Source organism: Panthera tigris, chromosome E1 (genome assembly GCF_018350195.1).
Source record: "Panthera tigris isolate Pti1 chromosome E1, P.tigris_Pti1_mat1.1, whole genome shotgun sequence".
Lineage (NCBI taxonomy): Eukaryota > Metazoa > Chordata > Mammalia > Carnivora > Felidae > Panthera > Panthera tigris.
Genome location: NC_056673.1, coordinates 27,933,528 through 27,955,874, shown reverse-complemented (window position 1 = coordinate 27,955,874; position 22,347 = coordinate 27,933,528). Strand labels below are relative to the sequence as shown.

General features: G+C 36.2%; 1 protein-coding gene across 2 annotated transcripts in view; it reads left to right on the top strand.

Moving 5' to 3' along the window:
* Positions 1 to 22,018, top strand: part of RAD51C (RAD51 paralog C) — a 36,973-nt gene extending 14,955 nt beyond the window's left edge. For both annotated transcript variants that reach the window (XM_042966063.1, XM_015539555.2), the window contains 5 exons: positions 757 to 888; positions 9,653 to 9,719; positions 10,647 to 10,707; positions 18,661 to 18,721; positions 20,425 to 22,018. In XM_042966063.1, the coding sequence (XP_042821997.1) occupies positions 757 to 888; positions 9,653 to 9,719; positions 10,647 to 10,707; positions 18,661 to 18,721; positions 20,425 to 20,514 (411 nt within the window). In that variant the 3' untranslated portion in view covers positions 20,515 to 22,018. The remainder of the gene's footprint in view (positions 1 to 756; positions 889 to 9,652; positions 9,720 to 10,646; positions 10,708 to 18,660; positions 18,722 to 20,424) is intronic.
* The last annotated feature ends 329 nt before the right edge of the window (positions 22,019 to 22,347 follow it).

Below are 22,347 nucleotides of genomic sequence, written 5' to 3'. Positions count from 1 at the left end.
CAACACAAACCTGTCTCATGCTGAATTCTATATTATAACAGATTCTGTAATGATTAATTGCCTTATAGTATATTTAAAATTAAGGGGAGAAAGTATGCTAAGAATTAGGTTTTGAAGAAGGTATAATAATTTAATATTTGATGATTTTTTTTAACCAAAAAATCTTGAAGGTAAAATGACATTGAATCGAAGAATTTGTTTTACTAAGACTTTAGAAGTGCTTTTTATCAGTGTAAAATGCCTCTGTAACGATTGTGTTATAGTGGTAAAGTATAAGAAAATTACTTCTTTTTCTTTTGTTGAATTACCTTTTTAAGTTGATAAATTATCTTTTGTTTTTAAAGTATATTTATTTTTGAAAGAGAGAGAGCATGCACATGAGAGCATGAGCATGGGGTAGGGGCAATGAGACCCAGGACTCTGAACTCAATCTTAAGCAGGCTCCACGCTCAGTGTGGGGCTCAGACTTGCAGACCATGAGATTATGACCTGAGCTAAAATCCAGTTGGATACTTAACTGACTGAGCTGCCCAGGTGCCCCAAGTTGATAAATTATCATACCAGAGTACATTTTAACTTTCGATGATTAATGCAGAAAGCATTGGGTGAATAGATTTATAACTCTCCAAAATAAAGCTTTTGGAGAATTAAAAATAGAAATAGAAGGATTTTTTTCCTGCAATGAACTATGCTTTTTGGATGTCATTTTTAAAATTTTAACACCAAACTTAATATCCTTATCTCTTCCACATTTAGGTTCGATTAGTGATAGTGGATGGTATTGCTTTTCCTTTTCGTCATGACCTAGATGACCTCTCCCTTCGTAGTCGATTACTAAATGGTCTAGCCCAGCAAATGATCAGCCTTGCAAATAACCACAGATTAGCTGTAAGTATTATTAGTCAAGAGAACTTTATAATGAAGTCAAGATTGTATAACATAGTAATGTCTAGAAATAGCAAAATAGAATTTGACTAAAAGCAAATAATGCAGACACAGTTTTGAATGTAGTTTTGGTTTGATTTCTGGAAAAAATTAATTCTAGACATAAATGTTTCTATCAGTTTTCCTAGAGAATAATAAGCATAATCAAGATGCTGTATTTTATTTTTATTTATTTATTATTTATTTATTTATTTTTATTTGTTTTATTTTTTAAATTTACATCCAAGTTAGTTAGCATATAGTGCTATGATGATTTCAGGAATAGACCCCTTAATGCCCCTTACCCATTTAGCCCACCCACCCCCCCACAATCCCTCCAGTAACCCTCTGTTTGTTCTCCATATTTAAGAGTCTCTTATGGTTTTGTCCCCCTCCCTGTTTTTATATTATTTTTGCTTCCCTTCCCTTGTGTTCATCTGTTTTGTCTCTTAAAGTCCTTATATGAGTGAAGTCATATATTTGTCTTTCTCTAACTAATTTCACTTAACATAATACCCTCCAGTTCCATCCCTGTAGTTGCAAATGGCAAGCTTTCATTCTTTTTGTTTGCCGAGTAATAATCCATTGTATATATATACCACATCTTCTTTATCCATTCATCCATCGATGGACATTTGGGCTCTTTCCATACTTTGGTTATTGTCGATAGTGCTGCTATAAACATGGGGGTGCATATTACCCTTCAAAACACCACACCTGTATCCCATGGATAAATGCCTAGTAGTGCAATTGCTGGGTCCATAGGGTAGTTCTATTTGTAGTTTTTTGAGGAACCTCCATACTGTTTTCCAGAGTGGCTGCACCAGCTTGCATTGCTACCAACAGTGCAAAAGAGATCCTTTTTCTCCACATCCTTGCCAACATCTGTTGTTGCCTGAGTGGTTAATGTTAGCCATTCTGACAGGTGTGAGGTGGTATCTCATTGTGGTTTTGATTTGTATTCCCCTGATGATGAGTGATGTGGAGCATTTTTTCATGTGTTGGTTGGCCATCTGGATGTCATCTTTGGAGAAGTGTGTATTCATGTCTTTTGCCCATTTCATCACTGGATTATTTGTTTTTTGGGTGTTGAGTTTGATAAGTTCTTTCTAGATTTTGGATACTAACCCTTTATCTGATATGTCATTTGCAAATATCTTCTCCCACTCCATCGATTCCCTTTTAGTTTTGTTGATTGTTTCCTTCACTGTGCAGAAGCTTTTTATTTTGATGAGGTCCCAAGAGTTCATTTTTGCTTTTGTTTCCCTTGCCTCCTGAGACGTGTTGAGTAAAGTTGCTGCAGCTGAGGTCAGAAGGTTTTTGCCTGCCTTCTCCTCTAGGATTTTGATGGCTTCCTATCTTACATTTAGATCTTTCACCCATTTTCAGTTTATTTTTGTGTATTGTGTAAGAAAGTGTTCCAGGTTCATTTTTCTGCATGTCGCTGTCCAGTTTTCCCAGCACCGCTTGCTGAAGATACTATCTTTATTCCATTGGATATTCTTTCCTGCTTTGTCAAAGATTAGTTGGCCATACGTTTGTGGGTCCATTTCTGGGTTCTCTATTCTGTTCCATTGATCTGAGTGCCTGTTTTTGTGCCAGTACCATACTGTCTTGAAGATGCCATGTTTTAAAATGGACTTGTTTGATAAAGAAATACTACCTTTGGTAATTGCAATCTTGGGTTTTTCTTGTCTAAATATACTTGATTTTTTGGGAGGCAGCTGAGTGGCTGAGTCAGTTGAATGTCCAACTTCAGTTCAGGTCAGAATCTCATGGTTCATGAGTTCGAGCCCTGCATCAGGCTTGCTGCTGTCAGTGCAGAGCCCTCTTTGAATCCTCTGTTCCCCACCCCCCCCTCCTCCCCTGTCTTCTCTCTCTCTCTCAAAAAAATAAACATATAAAAAAATGTTTTTTTTGAGAGACAGAGCGTGAGTGGGGGAGGGGCTGAGAGAGGGAGACACAGAATCTGAAGCAGGCTCCAGGCTCCGGGCTGTCAGCACAGAGCCTGACGTGGGGCTTGAGCTCACAAACTGAGATCATGACCTGAGCCCGCAGTTGGACATTTAACTGACCAAGCCACCCAGGCACCCCTAAAAAAAATATTTTTAAATAAATATGCTTGATGTTTTTCAGGTAAGCTCTTTTAACATCCCCAGTTTTCTTTTACTCTGGGCCTTTTTATTAGTACGTGTTGTATAATCACAGACCCAGACCGATAGAAAATTTACGTAGTGTGAATAACCTGGATGATTGGAGATGGAGCTAACTCTTCTAGATTTCAAATATGAGGTTAGACGTAAACATAAGTTCAGAAGTGAAGACATAAAAAGGAGTAACAGTCTTTTTTTTTTTTTGACTATTTGCCATCACTTTCCACTTCTGCAACCCATGCCACCTTCTCACACAAATACACACACTTGTCCAGGAGGGAGATGGGAAAAGAGTAAACTGCTTAATTTTTTTGTATTTACCCTAATTAGAGAGTCTTTAGCACATATCCATGATGCAAGTAGATAAAGAACTCCTTGATGAAATCATTTCAAAACATCTTTTTTTTTTTTGGAGTTTTTATTTATTTATTTATTTTGCCATATACCAAAAAGCATAGTGTCCTGTGTTTGAATTATTGTCATTAATTTGTAATTTAGCATTCTGTTAATATCAGTGAAGAGCGCGCAGTAGGGGGCACTCAAGACTATTGGGTTGCATAGTTCCTTAGGGTTTTTTATTTTTGTTTTTTTAACAGAAATATTTTTGATTTTCTGATTAAATAACTAATCTAAACAGTGGAATACTACGCAGTGCTTAAGAAGAGTAATGTAAATATATAATGTAATGTAGTAGAGTAATGTAAATGTAGACATACTAGCACAGAACAAGATATATCCAGATATATGATTAAGTGAAAACATTCAAGTCACATTATAATATATTTTATGTGATCCCACTTTTGAGAAAAATAAAAATTATATATGTGCATTTATATTTACATGGACAAAAAGATCTGAAAGGATCAAAATGGTCATAATGACTACTTCTAGAAGTAGGATTTTGTAGGGCTGAGGACATACTTTCCCCTCTTACTTTATAAATTCTTCTTTGCTTGATTTTTAATTTCCAAGTTTCTATGTATAGAATCATGTGTGACCTTTGACAATAAATACATTTCACTGGGCGCCTGGGTGGCTCAGGTGGTTGAGTGACTTCGGCTCAGGTCATGATCTCAAGGTTCATGGGTTTGAGCCCCAGTCGGGCTTTGTGCTGATGGTACAGAGCCTGCTTCAGATTCTCCATGTCCCTTTCTCTCTGCCCCTTCCTCACTCTCGCAGGAGTACGCTCTCTTTCTCTCTCTCTCAAAAATAAACATCACAAAAAAATTTAAGGGGCACCTGGGTGGCTTAGTTGGTTGAGCGTCCGACTTCAGCCCAGGTCATGATCTCGCAGTTCATGTGTTTGAAAATCATGATCTTGCAGTTGGTGAGTTTGAGCCCCACATTAGCGCAGAGCCCACCTCGGATCCTCTGTCTCTCTTTCTGCCCCTCTCTTTCCTTGTGTGTGCTTGCTCTCTCTCTCTCTCTCTCTCTCTCTCTCTCTCAAAAACATTAAAAAAACCTTTTTTAATATATTTCACAATTTTTTTTAAGTTTATTTTTATTTTTGAGAGCGAGAGAGCAAGAGCATGAGCAGGGGAAGGGCAGAGAGAGAGGGAGAGAGGGAATACCAAGCAGGCTGTGCATTGTCAGCATGGAGCCTGACGCGGGCCTCAAACTGACAAACCACAAGATCATGACCTGAGCCAAGATCAAGAGTCGAATGCGTAACTGATTGAGCCCCCAGGCACCCCTACATTTCACAATTTTAAGTTATATATGTTTTCTATAAAAGAAGTTTTAAACTTTCTAAGTAGAAAGTAAGTAAATTATCTATTACCCAGAGATGATTATTGTTGAGTTTGGTATACATATTTTTCCAAACTTACCCTTTCTCTATATATGTATATGGACATATTTTTTTTATTTTTTAAGGTTTTTTAAAATTTAGTTTTTAATGTTTGTTTATTTTTGAGAGAGAGACAGAGCATGAGTGAGGGAGGAGCAGAGAGAGAGGGAGACACAGAATCTGAAACAGGCTCCAGGCTCTGAGCTGTCAGCACAGATCCCTACATGGGGCTTGAACTCACGAACAGTGAGATCATGACCTGAGCTATAATCGGCCACTTAACCGATTGAGCCACCCATGCGCCCCTAAGATTTTTTTTAAAAGTGGGGCTCAGACTCACAACCCCTGTATCAAGAGTTGCATGCTCTATGGAAAGAGCCTAAATGTCCATCAACTGATGAATGGATAAAGAAATTGTGATTTATATACACAATGGAGTACTACAGGGCAATGAGAAAGAATGAAATATGGCCCTTTGTAGCAATGTGGATGGAACTGGAGAGTGTGATGCTAAGTGAAATAAGCCATACAGAGAAAGACACAGATACCATATGTTTTCACTCTTATGTGGATCCTGAGAAACTTAACAGAAACCCATGGGGGAGGGGAAGGAAAAAAAAAAAAAGAGGTTAGAGTGGGATTAAGCCAAAGCATAAGAGACTCTTAAAAACTGAGAACAAACTGAGGGTTGATGGGGGGGGTAGGAGGGAGGGGAGGGTGGGTGATGGGTATTGAGGAGGGCACCTTTTGGGATGAGCACTGGGTGTTGTATGGAAACCATTTTGACAATAAATTTCATATATTGAAAAAAAAAAGAAAAAAAAAAAGAGTTGCATGCTCTACCAACTGAGCCAACCAAACACCTTTATATAGACGTTTGGTTTTTTTTTAACTTTCACTATTTTTTTTAAGTTTATTTATTTATTTTGAGAGAGAGAGAAAGAGAGAGCCCACGTGTGCAAACAGGGGAGGGACAAATAAAGAGGGAGAGAGAAAATCCCAAGCAGGCTCCAGGCCCAGCACAGAGCCCAATGTGGGGCTCATTCTCAATGACCATGAGATCATGAGTTGAACTGAAATCAAGAGTCAAACACTGAAGGGACTGAGCCACCCAGGTGCCCCAAAAAAGTAACTTTTCTTAGGCTTTTCTGATACCTTAGGACAGATTAATTTGGTGCACGAAGTAAATCAAGATAAAGCACAGATGCTTACAGACACAGTTCAAAGCTATGGTAGCTTGATGCTAAGATGCTGAGTATTGTTCCTAGGGAAAGGAGCTTGGTGATGCTGCTCTCCCTGTCTGGGTACTCTCTGCCTCTATAATGGTTCACTGCAAAACAAATGCTTTAATGCTGTATTTGCTTTTTGCTTTTTTTTTTTTTTTCCATAAAAGTGCGAATCCTCTTTGGATTTATTTTGGTTAGCAAAAACAGGTACTAATGTAGGTCTTTCATAAAAGTGAAATGGCATAACAGGAACTTTTGAAAATCAGGAGATACCTGTACTCTGTAAACCAGTGCTGTCTGATAGTACTTTTCTGCGAAGATGAAAATGCTCGGTGTAATATAGCAGTTGCATAGCTATTGAGCACTTGAAAAATGGTTAGTGCTACTAAGGAACTGAATGTCTAATTTTAATTTAATTTTTTAAAGAGTGTTTTTAAAAAAAATGTTTATTTTTCAGAGAGAGCACGAGCAGGGGAAGGGGAGAGACAGAAAGGGAGACAGAGAATCCCAACAGGCTCTGAGCTATCAACCATAGAGCCTGGTGTGGGGCTTGAACCCAGAAACTGTGAGATCATGATCTGAGCCAAAATCAAGAGTCAGATGCTTAACTGACTGAGCCATCCAGGGGTCCCAGATTTTACTATAATTTTTAAAAGCTCTATGTGTAGCTAATGGCTGCAGAATTGGATGGTGCACCTCTAACCAAAAAGTGGTGGTATAAATAAATATCCCAGTTACTAGAGTTTAAATACTTGGTAGTCTGTAAAGGGTATTATTCAGCATGTTGGGGATGCCAGTTAATCCTGTATTTCAGGTAATTATCAGTTTACATTCCGCTTAGCTTGTTCTAAGATGCATGGCATGAGGTAGTACATGGGGAAGCCATTGTGGCACTTAAGGGAAGAGGAGCTAGAAGAAAATGTGTCGTCCAGTTGGTGGCTAATTGAAATCTAGATGGAGCACAGATTTCTCCTTTGTAGACAAATAAAAATACCACTGCAGTGGGAATAGCCAAACAGCCTTTTCTTTCTCCATTTTCTTATGGAACTGATGACTTTTTCAGAACAGGTAACTTTTTTCGTTGCTTTTCATAGAAGTTCTTTATCAGTTTCAGCTTGCAATTGTATCTGTCATATTTCTGGTGGGAAGGTCTGTATTGGAAGAATATTTAAAAGAACTCTTTCTGGAGAATTTGGGGCTGGGAAGTGCCAGATAATCTTTTACTGTATTAAGTCAGCTTTAAACACTCATTTTCTCTACTTTAAAATTACTGTCCTTCATTTTGAGGCAAGGGAAACAAAAAAAAAAATAAATTATTGGAACTACATCAAAGTAAAAAACTTCTGCCCAGCAAAGGAAACCAATGAAACTAAAAGACAGCCTACTGAGTGGGAAAAGATACTTGTGAATGATATAACCAATAAGGAGTTATCCAAAATATATAAAGAATTTATACAACTCACTGCTTACAGGGCAGAATAAATGTCTTTTGGGTTAGGACAGTATAAAGAAAATTAAAAAATTTATACAACTCAATACCAAAAAACACTGAATAATCCAATTAAAAAATAGGCAGAAGACCTGAACACATATTTCTCCAAAGAAGACATACAAATTGCCAACAGACACATGAAAAGATGCTCAGCATCACCAATCATCACAGAAATGCAAATCAAAACCACAGTGAGATATCACCTCATACCTGTCAGAATGACTAAAATCAAAAACACAAGAAACCGCAAGTGTTGGTGAGGTTGTAAAGAGAAAGGAGTCCTCAAGCACTATTGGTGGGAATGCAAATTGGTGTGGCCGCTATGAAAAACAGTATGGAGGTTCCTGAAAAATTAAAAATAGAAGTAACATGTGATCCAGTAATCACACTACTGGGTATTTACCCAAAGGATAAGAAAACACTAATTCAAAAGGATATATGCACCCCCATGTTTATTGCAGTATTATTTACAATAGCCAAGATATGGAAGCAACCCAAGTATCTATCAACAGATGAATTGATAAGGAAGATGTGTGTGTGTGTGTGTGTGTGTGTGTGTGTGTGTGTGTGTGTATACACACACACATATATAATTGTTGAATGACTATATTGTACACCTGAAGCTAATATAATACTATGTTAACTATACTGGAATTAAAAAATAGAGGGGTGCCTGGGTGGCTCAGTCGGTTAAGTGACTTCAGCTCAGGTCATGATCTCACAGTTCATGAGTTTGAGCCTGGCATCAGGCTCTCCACTATTAGTACAGAGCCCTCTTTGTTTTGTTTTGTTTCCCTTAAAATGTTTTAATGTTTATTTACATTTGACAGAGAGAGCATGAGTAGGGAAGGGGCAGAGAGAGGGAGACACAGAATCTGAAGTAGGCTCTAGGCTCTGACCCGTCAGCACAGAGCCCAATGCAGAGCTCAAATTCATAAACCATAAGATGATGACCTGAGCTGAAGTTGAATGCTCAACCGACTGAGCCACCTAGGTGCCCCAGTGCAGAGACCACTTTGAACCCCATCTTTCCCTCTCTCTCTGCCCCTCCCCAGCTCATATTCTCTCTTTCTCAAAAATAAACATTAACAAATTTTTAATTAAATAAATAAATTTAATTTAAAATACCAAAAAGAATAAAATAAAATTGCTCTCCTTCAAACCATGGAATCTTTTCTGTAAGTCACTATTTAATCCAAAAGAATTAGTAATATTTTTAGCCTTGAGGGCCATCTTTGAATAAAGTAACACCTATATCTATTATCAGCAGACGAGTATAGTCATAATTTGGAGTCATTTGACCTGATTACTGGGTTTCATTTTTTCCCACTTCTTCTGTATTTTCTTTATGATTTTAGGTCTTTTCTCCTAATTTTTGCTTCAGTTTTTTTTTCCTATAAAACCAGAAATGGTAATACTGTATTTGTCTCTTTCCTGAAGAGGAAACAGTGAGTATTTATTAAGTATGTCACACTCTTTTGATTAAGTATATTCTAGAGAGGCAACAGTGGTTAAAAAAAAAAAAAGACTCAATCTTTGTAAGCTTCTGATTTCTCATGTGTTAAACTGGAATAATAATAATACTTCATTCATGTAGTAGTTGTGAAGGCTAAATAAGATAATGAAGGTAAAGCACTTAGCATAGCTTCTGATATTTATTAAGTACTCAATAAATGTTTATTACCACTACTGATATTGCTACTGTTGGTCTGGTGGATTCTATTGGCTTATCCAAAACTTAATTTTTAAAAGTGAGGTTTTTCCAATACTCCCATTTAGGAAGTTTTTATACATGGTCTCTTTAGACCTTTATGTATTATGTATTATCTATTTTTATTCTTCCATTTTCACAATTAGAACTTTGTTCTTGTCTGTTAAAAATGTTTATGTTCAATAGAACCTGTTTTCAGATAACTAGTCATTTTAATGGGTAAATTTTTAAGAATTTATCAGAAAAGTTTTCATTACCTAAATATGTTTTTCTTTAAATTGTATTCAGAATAGTAAAGTCACAGGATTATTTGATAATTTTGGGGAGAGACTCACCTAATTTTCTCACCTTTTTTAGGTACTTTTAACTAATCAGATGACAACAAAAATTGATAGAAATCAGGCCTTGCTGGTTCCTGCATTGGGTGGGTAATTAATCAGATAAGAATTTTTAATTTTTTAAAGTTTATTTATTTATTTTGAGAGAGAAAGAGTGTGTGTGAGTAGGGGAGGGGCAGAGAGAGAATCCCAAGCAGGCTCCACTCAGTGCAGAGTCTGACATGGAGCTCAGTCTTAAGAACTGTGAGATCGTGACCTGAGCCAAAATCAAGAGTCAGATACTTAACTAAGCCACCCAGGCACCCCGCATTTTTAATTTAACAGTTTTTTCTACCTCTTTCATTTGATGCTTGTTGAGTACTGTAGGTTCCATGAAAGCAGAGATTGTATCTGTCTTACTCACTGACAAGTGAGCATGGAGCACAGTGTCCTTAGACACTGACTCATCCTTTCAGTTATTTAACAAACATTTATTGAGCATCTACTATTCGGCAACCATTGTGTCAGGTACTGAGCATATCAGTATTCATAAGATGACTCTTGCCCTCAGAAAGTCTTAGGCAGTAAGAAGGGTAAATCCATTTAAATACTGATCACACTACAGTGAATAGACTTATGATTTTTCCTAACCTCAGTCATGGTTTTGTTAGGACACAGTGTTTCGAGATTGTTTTGTACTAAATTCTTTAAGAATATTCTGTCCGAGTTTTTGCTTTTCTTCTGGTAGCCGGAAATATGTTAGTAAGTGTGATAAGGAAGATTGACAAATATGTTGACTCAAACTATAAAGTTTTCTGAAAGCAAATAAAGGATAATGATCTGCAGTATTTGCATAGATAGGTAAAAATCTATTAATCTCAAGTTGCCACCCATATACAAGGGATTTTGAAAGTGTAAGTATATTCTTGTGTTAAATTAGGTAAAATAAAACTGTTTTGGTCAGAGGCATTCTGAAAGACTTATAACCTTGTCAGTAAGGTAATATACAGTTGTTCTGTTCTTGTTCCCACTAGGGGAAAGCTGGGGACATGCTGCTACAATACGGCTAATCTTTCATTGGGACCAAAATCAAAGGTCAGTATAGAAACAAGTTAATAATTTTGAATATTGGGTTAATTACACCAACAGTTATGTTTTCTTAGATCTACTCCAGTGGATGAAATCTACAGTGCCCCCATGAACTAAAGCTTTTGTTGCCTTGTTCTCTATCACCTAGAGAAATCATAGAAACATATTGTTAAACTACACATTTAGCTAACATAGGAAATGCTTTGGAATATTTAAATGATGGGGTGCACCTGAAATGAGTAGGTGGCCAAGGAATGCTACCTTCTAAAGCTCTTTGAAACCAAGTACCATTTATTAGTCTTGCAGGAGGTGGGTACTCTCTGTTCCTAGAAGGGATTTAAAGAAGAATAAAATCAGGACAAAAGGAAAACTTTGAGGTTAGCTTTAGGCCAATTTATGTGGAAAATAGGATGGTTTTTCTTAGTTGCTAAATATATTTTGGGTATGAAATTGTGTTTATTTTTGTTTTCTTTTGTATTTTGCTATCCTACTTTTGTTATCCAGTTACTTACCTGCCTTTCACAAGTATTGTTCTTTATTCTTTTTTTTTTATTTATTTTTTTTATTTAAGTATTGTTCTTTAAAATAAAACTATGGCAGCGTGAAACCTTTGTATTTGTTTTTAAAGCTGCTGAGCAAGTGAACAAACCAGCTTTCATTTTCTTTAAAATAGGCAAATGAAAGCTGTGGAGTCTTTTATTATACACTTCTAGAAATGTCAGATTTATGCAGCTTCTCTGCTTTGAGATTAATTGGTATAACTGAGAGAACTTCATTTGGAAGTGCTCTAATGAATGGGGGGAGAGTGAGACAGCAGGTGGGCAAAGATGAAAAAAAGAGTTGCTTAAATATAAATCAGGTCTGGTCAGTGATATTGTCTAGTTCTTTATCTACATTTGTCTGTTCTCCAAACTGAAAAAAATCATGCCTGACCAAATTAGGTTTTACTTAACTCTGAACTCATAGCAGAATTTATTACTTTTATATACATCTTTTGAAACTAATTCACATGGTTTGTGTCCCTTTTAAAAATGGCATTTCCAAAGAGCTCAGGTAACTCTCCTCCCCCCCCACCCCCCATAATACATAGTGCTTTACAATTAACTTCCATCCCCCAGTTCTGTAAATAAGTCATTGTATTCTGGATCACAAAAGGAATTCTTTCCTTGGCAACAAACTCTATTGTAAACATTTGGCAACAGTTCTGCAGATGAGAATCTTATGAACATATTACTTGTATTTTCTCAGATTTAGGTTTTCTGTAAAGTGCATCCCACTGTTAAATGTTTTTAGGAATTTCCATTTTAAATGGCCACTTTTATTCTACTATTAAATATTCACTAATAGAATACATCTAAAAAATAAAAATAATACAAGCAAAGCAAGATGTTTCAGTCTTTTTGTTTGGGGTCTTTTTGTTTTTTAAGATGCTCCATCTTTTTTTTTTTCTTTAATGTTTATTTATTTTTGAGAGAGAGAGCAGAGGAGGGGCAAAAAGAGAGAGAGACACAGGATCCAAAGCAGGCTCCGGGCTCTGTAGCACAGAGCCCAACGCGGGGCTCAAACTCACTGTGAGATAATGACCTGAGCTGAAGTCGGATGCTTAACTGGCTGAGCCACCCAGGTGCCCCAAAGATGTTTCCTCTTTTAATGCACTCATTGGAAGGAGATGTTTGCCTTCTTTGTCAAATTGTAGAAGTTAGCATTGGTTAGGTACCCATGAGATCAGAAGATTATGCTTACTTTTTAGGAGTTAGCCATTTTATGACTTCCAGCTTCTTACTGATCCTTTCCAAGAAATTGGAGAATGGTGTAGAACACTTGACAATGAATTAGATGGATTTAGGGGAAATCTGTTCCATAAGTTTTTTCTATATCCCAGACTATTATTTTAGTGACTACTTGCTGATACTAGGTATTTAACTGGGCAGTTTTTGTATACAACATTTCCTTCAATAATCCCTTCGATAATTTTTTGAGGGATCTATACTTACATAGAAGTGAGAATACCAAGGTTGCCCAGAAAGATTAATTAAGTAGTAAATAATAGCTACCATTTATTGAATATTTATTAACTATCCTTTACTAAGCATTGTATGTGTATGTATATATAATACTTCATTTTATTTTCCAAATAACTCTATGAAATAAGTAGTAGTATCCAAAGTTTATAGCTGACTCTATAATAGTCTCTTTTCCTATAATTGCTGTTTCTAGAATGTAATTATAGTATTATGTTGATTGCCAGCAAATCTGAAAGTATAGCTCTTATCCTCCTTTTTAGATAAAATCCTTTTTCTCCAAACTGTTTTTTTCTCCCCAGCTAGAGATATATAAGTAATTTGCATACTTTATTATGATCAGAATAAGTTGACCTCATTTAGTAGAATTAAAATAGTTTTGTTCTTCATTGTTTGAAACCAGTTATCTTTAAGTCATTAAAGTTGCATGAAGTCTTGTATGTGTTTTAACATTTAGTTTATCTTGAAAGGATGAAAATAGAAATTCACACTGGGGAAAAATAGTTATAAAAATGAACACTTCCAGTTAGAGTAGAAAACTAAAAACCTTGACTAGCCAAATTTATATTGAGAATTGAACTTAAGTGTCCTATCTTATGCTTCAGTCCCCATCTTTTAACCAGAAACCCCTTTTACCCTCTGACTAACAATGAAATAACATTCCAACAGTTATTCAAATAAATACTTTTATCTCTGTCCTATATATTGTGTGGGATTTCCTCCAAATTTCATATTCATGATAATATGAGGCTGAGATTTTTCAGAATTATATCACTTTTTGCCAGAAAGATCTGGTGGTAGAGTGGAGTAATACATCAACACCCCCACATAGTGTTTCATATGTGTGCTCAGCTTTAGAGCACAAATTGTGCTTATGTCTTATTTCTTCCTGACCCAAACTGTGTAGTTCAGCCATATGTTAAGCTTCATCATAGCTGGGGCCATGAGCCAAGTGATTCTTTGGTTTAGTTTGTTGTTTAAAAAGATCTCTTGAGATGCAGATATGAAATATAAAATTTTATTTTTACCTAGAAATTAGAGGAAAATTTTCACCCTGAATATTTAATGCCTACTTGACTTTAGGATTTTTAATAAACATGTAAATGCTTCTGAAAAGCTCATTTACTTTTTAATAATTTTCTCAGAAAATTCAGATGTATTGGGTATCTTTTTGGACATATTGTGATATGATGTGATTTAGATAATTTTTCAGAAGGTTAGCTAATTTTTGTTTTATTGAATCAAAAAGAATGATTTTTTAACAAGACAGGTTAAAATACACCATACCCCTCTCTCTCTCTCTCTATATATATATATATACACACACGTATGTATATATACGTATATATACATATATACATACATGTATATATACATACATGTACACACACATGTATATATACATATATACATGTGTGTGTACATGTATATATATATATTTTTTTTATATACTTTTTTTTTTTTTTTTTTTTACTTTTATTTTTAATTTGTAAGTAATCTCATTGCCCAAAGTGGGCCTCTAACTCATGACTCAGAGATCAAGAATCCCATGCTCAGGGGGCTGGGTGGCTCAGTTGGTTAAGTGTCTGACTTAGCTCAGGTCACGATCTCACGGTTTATGGGTTTGAGCCCTGCATTGGGCTCTGTGTTGACAACTCAGAGGCTGGAGCCTGCTTCGGATTCGGTGTCTCCCTCTCTCTCTCTCTGCCCCTCCCCCACTCATGCTCTGTTTCTCTCGGTCTTTTTTTTTTTTTTTAATTTTAAATTTTATTTTTTAAAATTTACATCCAAATTAGCATATAGTGAAACAATGATTTCAGGGGTAGATTCCTTAGTGCCCCTTAACCCATTTAGCCCATCCCCCCTCCCACAACCCCTCCAGTAACCCTCAGTTTGTTCTCCATATTTATGAGTCTCTTCTGTTTTGTCCCCCTCCCTGTTTTTATATTAGTTTTGTTTCCCTTCCCTTATGTTCATCTGTTTTGTCTCTTAAAGTCCTCATATGAGTGAAGCCATATGATTTTTGTCTTTCTCTGACTGACTAATTTCGCTTAGCATAATACCCTCCAGTTCCATCCATGTAGTTGCAAATGGCAAGATTTCATTCTTTTTGATTGCCGAGTAATACTTCATTGTATATATATACCACATCTTCTTTATCCATTCATCCATCGATGGACATTTGGGCTGTTTCCATACTTTGGCTATTGTCAATAGTGCTGCTATAAACGTGGGGGTGCATGTGTCCCTTTGAAACAGCACACCTGTATCCCTTGGATAAATGCCTAGTAGTGCAATTGCTGGGTCGTAGGGTAGTTCTATTTTTAGTTTTTTGAGGAACTTCCATACTGTTTTCTAGAGTGGCTGCACCAGCTTGCATTGCCACCAGCAATGCAAAAGAGATCCTCTTTCTCCACATCCTTGCCAACATCTGTTGTTGCCTGAGTTGTTCATGTTAGCCATTCTGACAGGTGTGAGGTGGTATCTCATTGTGGTTTTGATTTGTATTTTCCCGATGATGAGTAATGTGGAGCATTTTTTAATGTGTCGGTTGGCCATCTGGTTGTGTTCCTTGGAGAAGTGTCTATTCATGTCTTTTGCCCATTTCTTCACTGGATTATTTGTTTTTTGGGTGTTGAGTTTGATAAGTTCTTTATAGATTTTGGATACTAACCCTTTATCTGATATGTCATTTGCAAATATCTTCTCCCTTTCTGTCGGTTGCCTTTTAGTTTTGCTGATTGTTTCCTTCACTGTGCAGAAGCCTTTTATTTTGATGAGGTCCCAAGAGTTCATTTTTGCTTTTGTTTCCCTTGCCTCCTGAGACTTATTGAGTAAGAAGTTGCTGTGGGCAAGATCAAAGAGGTTTTTGCCTGCTTTCTTCTCGAGGATTTTGATGGCTTCTTGTCTTAACGTTTAGGTCTTTCATCCATTTTGAGTTTCTTTTTGTGTATGGTGTAAGAAAGTGTTCCAGGTTCATTCTTCTGCATGTTGCTGTTCAGTTTTCCCAGCACCACTTGCTGAAGAGACTATCTTTATTCCATTGGATTCTTTCCTGCTTTGTCAAAGATTAGTTGGCCATACGTTTGTGGGTCCATTTCTGGGTTCTCTATTCCGTTCCATTGATCTGATTGTCTGTTCTTGTGCCATCTTTCGGTCTTTCGAAAATAAATAAATGTTTTAAAAAATTAAAAAAAGAATCCCATGCTGTACCAACTGAGCCAGCCAGGTGCCCCAATTTTTCTGTTATATTTTGTATTAAAGTTAGAATTATCAACTCTAAAGCATTGTAAAAACTTATAATCTCAGTCCCTAATGCTATTCTTATATTACATATTACTCAGCAATTATTTCACTTTTGTATACAGTTGCAGTTACAGAGTATATGACATTTTGGATTCTGCCATTTTTGTCCTAAAAGTACAAACCTAAGACATTAAGCTAATGGACTGTGATCTCTGATTGCTTCTCTTTTGAATTGTGCCTGTGTGGAGGGGCAGTTTCAAGATTTGAAGAGTAACAGATCATAAACCAAGATGTCCTTTTTGAATTTTCTTTGAAAACAAATTAGACGCTGCTTGCATCTTGGTCAGGGAGTGGCCTTCTGTGGCTTCCTCTCCTGTGGGCTATGTGGCCTAGCGTCCCTGTCCCTCCACCTGTGATCACACACCAAGGCCCGTAAGGGATTGGTGCCAAAGTTTCCATCAGCCTACAGGCAACAGCATGGCAGTCATCCTCTCCAGTGGCTCGCTCGTGGCCACCCATGACTAATACTGGTGCCTCCAGCGTTCCACTTCCAGTAACAGGTCCTGCATAAGTGCAGAGTATCCTGGGGAAGCCATCCCTTACCACCCTGGTCTCCCCAAGGCTGACTTGGGTCAGTGGTAAGCAAGCTTCTTTTTTCAGGAAGTCTACTCTCCTGTTCATGGCTACAGTGTTGGAATCCCCAGGCCTCCAATGGCACGATCACCTGTGACTTGGCTCTGGAAACCATGAGGAAGCAGCTTGGTGGCCAGCCTGGCAAAGCCAACACAGCCCTGAGTGGCCACTACCAGCCACTAGGCTTTAGGAGACCCTAAGCTCATATCACAACCCCTACCCATCTTTCCCCTCCTCATAGACTAGGTAGGCTGCAGCAAGCAGAAGCAGTTGGGTTCTTTTATATCAAAACGGCAAAACACCAAAAAGGAAGTTGGGAGAACCCCACTCTTTACTTTCTAAGCCACACACAAGGCATCTTGACATACCTTGTAACCTTGTGCCTTGCACCAAGTGGAAAATAAACTCCAAGCAGCCAATAAAAAAAAAGGAAGAAAAATCAACATTATATTGTATGGAAATTAATGAACCTTTTAACTCTGAGAGTTTGTGATTTTTCTCTGTGTTAGAAACTATTTGTGCAGTTTTATCCATTTTTAAAAATTGTCGTAAATCTACCTGGCTCAGTCAGTAGAGCATGCCACTCTTGATTTTGGGGTTGTGAGTTCAAGCCCCATGTTGGACGTAGAGCTTACTTAAAAAAAATTTTTTTAATAAAATTGTGGTAAATTGTACATATCATAAAATTCATCATTTTTTTCATTTAAGTGTACGGTTTAGTGCATGAAGTACATTCACATTATTGTGCAGTCATCACCACCATCCATCTCCACAGCTTTTCCTTTTTCCCCAACTGAAACTCTTCCCATTAAACACTGATTCCCTATTCTTCCCTCCCATCAGTTGTGGCAACCACTATTCTACATTCTGTCTATGAATTTGACTACTCTAGGCACCTCATATAAGTAAAATGATACAATATTTGTCCTATTATGACTGGCCTTTTTTCACATAGCATAGTTTTCAATGTTCATCATAACACGTGACAAGAATTCCTTTCCTTTTAAGACTAAATAATACTCCATTATGCATAGAGTTAATAACTTTGCATATGCAAAGTTAATAAGAACTTAGAATTTTATTTCTAACTACTTTCAGCTTTTAGTTTTATATTACTTTGCATAGTACATAATAAAATTCTACCTAAACAGGGGTGCCTGGGTGGCTCAGTCAGTTAAGTGTCCGACCTCAGCTCAGGTCATCATGATCTCATGATCTCAGGTCATGATCCAGGCTCTGTGCTGAAGCTCAGAGCCTGGAGGCTGTTTCAGGTGCTTCGGATTCTGTGTCTCCCTCTCTCTCTGCCCCTCCCCTGCTCTCTCTCTCTCTCTCTCTCTCTCTCTCAAAAATAAATAAACACTAAAAAATTTTTTGAATTCTGCCTAAACAGACCTTGTTCTTGTCATGACAGTGATTCTTCTGGACGCAATCATTTTGAAAGAATGTGTCTTTCTTGTTTATTTGTATTAGTATGAGTATCTGTTTCTCATTTATATCCCAAGAAATTGTCTTAATACTTCTATCATAACAAAAAATACATGATGACTGCAAAAAGTTGGAAAAATATAAACAAAAAAACTCCTTTTATCCTGTAATAACAGCTTAACTTTTTGACTGTGGTCTTCTACTAATTTTCCTGTCTATGTGTATTTACATACTTACTCATAAAGGTGGGATCATACAGCATAACTTTTACTTAATATATTATTAATGTTTTCCCATCTAATTAAATATTTTCTTCCACATTATTTTCTTAAGCATCAATAGTATTTTGTCACATAGAAAATTATTTGAATTAGTCATTGGACTTTTAGATTGCTTAAAATTCCACTTAGGTAAACAAGTCTATTATTATATAAAATAATTATTATGTGCATACATATAGCTATTGATTAAAGGGAGTATTTTTGATATTTCTTTGCTTTCTACTTTCTGTGTCCTTAGAGAACAAAACAATAGAATTGTAGGAAAAAACTAAATTTAAATTATTAAATCAGTCATCTGAACTAATTAATTAAGATCATGTATTTGTGTATATTTATTCTTTTTCTCTAAGCAGGTTGGCAACATTGTGCAAATCACCAAGCCAGAAGGAATCTACAGTACTGTTTCAAATCACAGTCAGTATCATTTGATTAGAGTGGGATTTTGGTGTTGGTGGGCAGTAATTATCTGAAGAGAGCATTTACAAATTGCTTCTGTTAACTCCTGTAGGCAGCAAGCATATTTGAGGACAGCTTTTGATGCTTAGAACATTATCCCCAAAATAGTAGTATATATACAGAATATTCTAGTCACAATTGGACTGAAATTTATTCTTAAGAACAGAGGAAATACTTATTTGTAGGCTAGTGTGTTCCATGCCATATGTAATGTCAGGATATTAAAAATTTTTTAAGTGAAAGTTGTTAAAGATTTTCCAAGAAAAAATACTAACACTACTCATTTTAGTCTGTAGATATTATAGATCTATCATAGCCACCAAATATATCCTGCTTTAAAATGTTAATTTTCCTATAATTTAAAATCATAGAACACACTCTTTTTGGCTGAAATATGCATATTTATCAGTAGTGTTGAGCCAAATATATTCTTGGCGTCTCATTTTTAAGGACAAAAACAGAAATAGAGATTCTGAAATTGAATCATCGATTTAGTCTTTGTACTGCCTAGGTGCATTTAAAGTATCCTAACTGGAGGGGCACCTGGGTGGCTCAATTGGTTAAGCATCTAACTGTAGTTCAGGTCATGATCTCGCAGTTCGTGGGTTCAAGCCCTGCATAAGGCTCTGTGCTTACAGCTCAGAGCCTGGAGCCTGCTTATGATTCTGTCTCCCTCTGTTTCTGCCTCTCCCCTACTCATGTGTGCTCTTTCTCTCTGTCTCTCTCTCTCTCTCTCTCAAAAATAAATAAAACACTAAAATTTAAAATAAAGTATCCTAACTGGAAAATTTTATTTAGTTGTGAAAATAATTTGTAAAGCACCTAAGTAATTAATACCTGTTACTTCCTTTTACCTCTTCCAATAGAGCCACCATAAAGTTTGTTAGGACTGTCTTTTAGGGACACCTGGGTGGCTCAGTTGGTTAAGCGTCCCACCCGCTCAGGTTATAATCTCGCAGTTCATGAGTTCGAGCCCTGCATCAGACTCTGTGCTGATAGTTCAGAGCCTGGAGCTTGCTTCAGATTCTGTGTCTCCCTCTCTCTCTGCCCCTCCCCTGCTCACACTCTGTCTCTCTCTCTCTCTAAAAAATAAACATAAATAAATAAAAGGATTGTCTTTTAGAGTATATGTTTATAATGCACTGAAATTTGTATGTATGTATGTATATATGTATATATATATATATATATGTATAAATAAATACACTCATACATATAAAAAATACTCTAGATATAAAATACTTTAGTACAGCTCTGGTTTGGACACGTGCTCATGAGGTTTAACTTCTTCATTCACAGTGGTTGGTAACTTCTGTCTCAGTAAAGTAGCTCTCTTATCAATTAAAAATATTTGGAAGACCAGTTGTTATTTTATTTTATTTTTTTAATTTTTTTTTTTCAACGTTTTTTATTTATTTTTGGGACAGAGAGAGACAGAGCATGAATGGGGGAGGGGCAGAGAGAGGGAGACACAGAATCGGAAACAGGCTCCAGGCTCCGAGCCATCAGCCCAGAGCCTGACGCGGGGCTCGAACTCACGGACCGCGAGATCGTGACCTGGCTGAAGTCGGACGCTCAACCGACTGCACCACCCAGGCGCCCCGACCAGTTGTTATTTTAGATGTTCTTAAAGCATACTTGTATATTTTTTCATCTTCCAGCCTCAGGGATTTAGAGATGCTGTTGTTGCTCCTGCATGTTCTTGGCAAACAGAAGGTTCATTGAATTCCCGGAAACGGTCACGAGAATGAGAAGAACAGGAATCCAAAGACTAATCTTAAAGTATACATATGTATTGATGCTGTAAGATGTAATGTATACAAAGTAGTAGACTCATTATAAAATGTAAACACACACTATGGGATGTTTGAATCAAGAGCATAGGAACTGAATGTGAAAAACATTTAATTAGTATGATTCTCTGAATTTTTCAAAAGCAGTTTTACAATTATATTTTGCCCCATTTTCTTTTTTAGTAACATTCAGCAGAAACGATACAGGTATTGTATTTTTGCAGATGTGGAAAGCTGATCTCATGTGACCAGTATGAATTTACCATTCAGACTGTTTTTTCCTCTTTTGCTAATTGCCTAGAAAACCCTTGGAAGAAAATATTTTTTTCACATTCCTATTTTGTTCTCCTCTTTAAATGTAGTTTTCATAATTCTTAAAAATGACTTGTTTTTATTATTGTAATGAAAAGCCAGCACCATGAGTCAGCATATTATTGTATTCAGTTTTAATGGTAGGATATAAACTTTACATGGCCAATGTGATTTTAGTCACCCCAATCCTAAAATCTAACCCATTTGTGTATTTTTTTAATGTTATTTTATAATGTTAAGGGAAGGACTTTGGAGCTGTTACCCTATATAGAAATTGTCTATAACATACATCTTCCAGAATAGTCAAGTTGATAAATTTACAGTTATTTATCTCTATATTTTTGAAACACGGTGTGATCCATTCTAGAATTCTAGATGTATTGACATTTTCCTTTGAATAATCTTAACACTGTTTGTATGAATTAAAAATTTGGATTCTTGAATGGTTTTAAAATCATCTAAAAGTGTTTTGGCACCTGATTCTTTTTAGTACTTCTCAATTCATTCACAAAATTTACTCTGGTTCCCAATGGAAGAAAATTATTTAAATAATTGAATATTATGTACTGTGACAACCATGGTCTCCACATTTTAGAGGCAATTGGTATTTCCTCCTCTCCCAGAGTGAACACTAAATTTATAAAGTTTTAAAAAACACAGTTATTCTGTAATTGATTATTCATAGAATAACTATGGTTTGCCAGGACTTTTTTGAGAATGAAATTAGACACTGCTAACAATCACATCAGGACACTGGACATAAACCAGGACCATCCCAGGCAAATCAGGCATATGGTTGTCCTAATTATAGAAGACTAATTTCAAATGACTATTTGAGTGTAGGATGACTGATTATAATTATTTTTGAGGTCTTTAAGGCATATATTTTTATTAATGCAGTCATTATAAAAAAATTACCCATCATTTTATATTCTCTATGCTCAAATCACAAAATCAAGACAGGGGTTTATTAGTGATAAATATCAGTGTTACTAGAGAGCAGAACTATAGGAATCTCATTTTATAAAGCATCATAACACTGTAAAGAACTATAGAACCCAGGATATAGACAAAGCCACGTGTATTTCTTTTTGGTTGTAACTTTTTTGTGTGTGTGCAACTCTTTATAAATAAACTTTATGTAAATATCCTTTCAAAGTTGTTTTTGCTAAAAAGATCACTGTTCTTCTAGTTATAATATACTTAAATCTTAGTCTGCTTGGGCCGCAATAACAAAATGCCATAAACTTAAGCAACAGAATTCTCTCACAGTTTTAGAGGCTGGTAGTCAAAGATCAGTGTGCCCGGATATTTGGTTCTGGTGAAGCTTCCCTTCCTTGCTTGTAGACAACCGTCTACTTATTGAGTGCTCACAGGACCTTTCCTTGGTGAATGTGCATGGAGAGAGAGAGATCTTTTTCTCTTCATCTTCTTTTTTTTTAATTTTTAGTTGATATCTATATCTTTTTTTTAACTTGT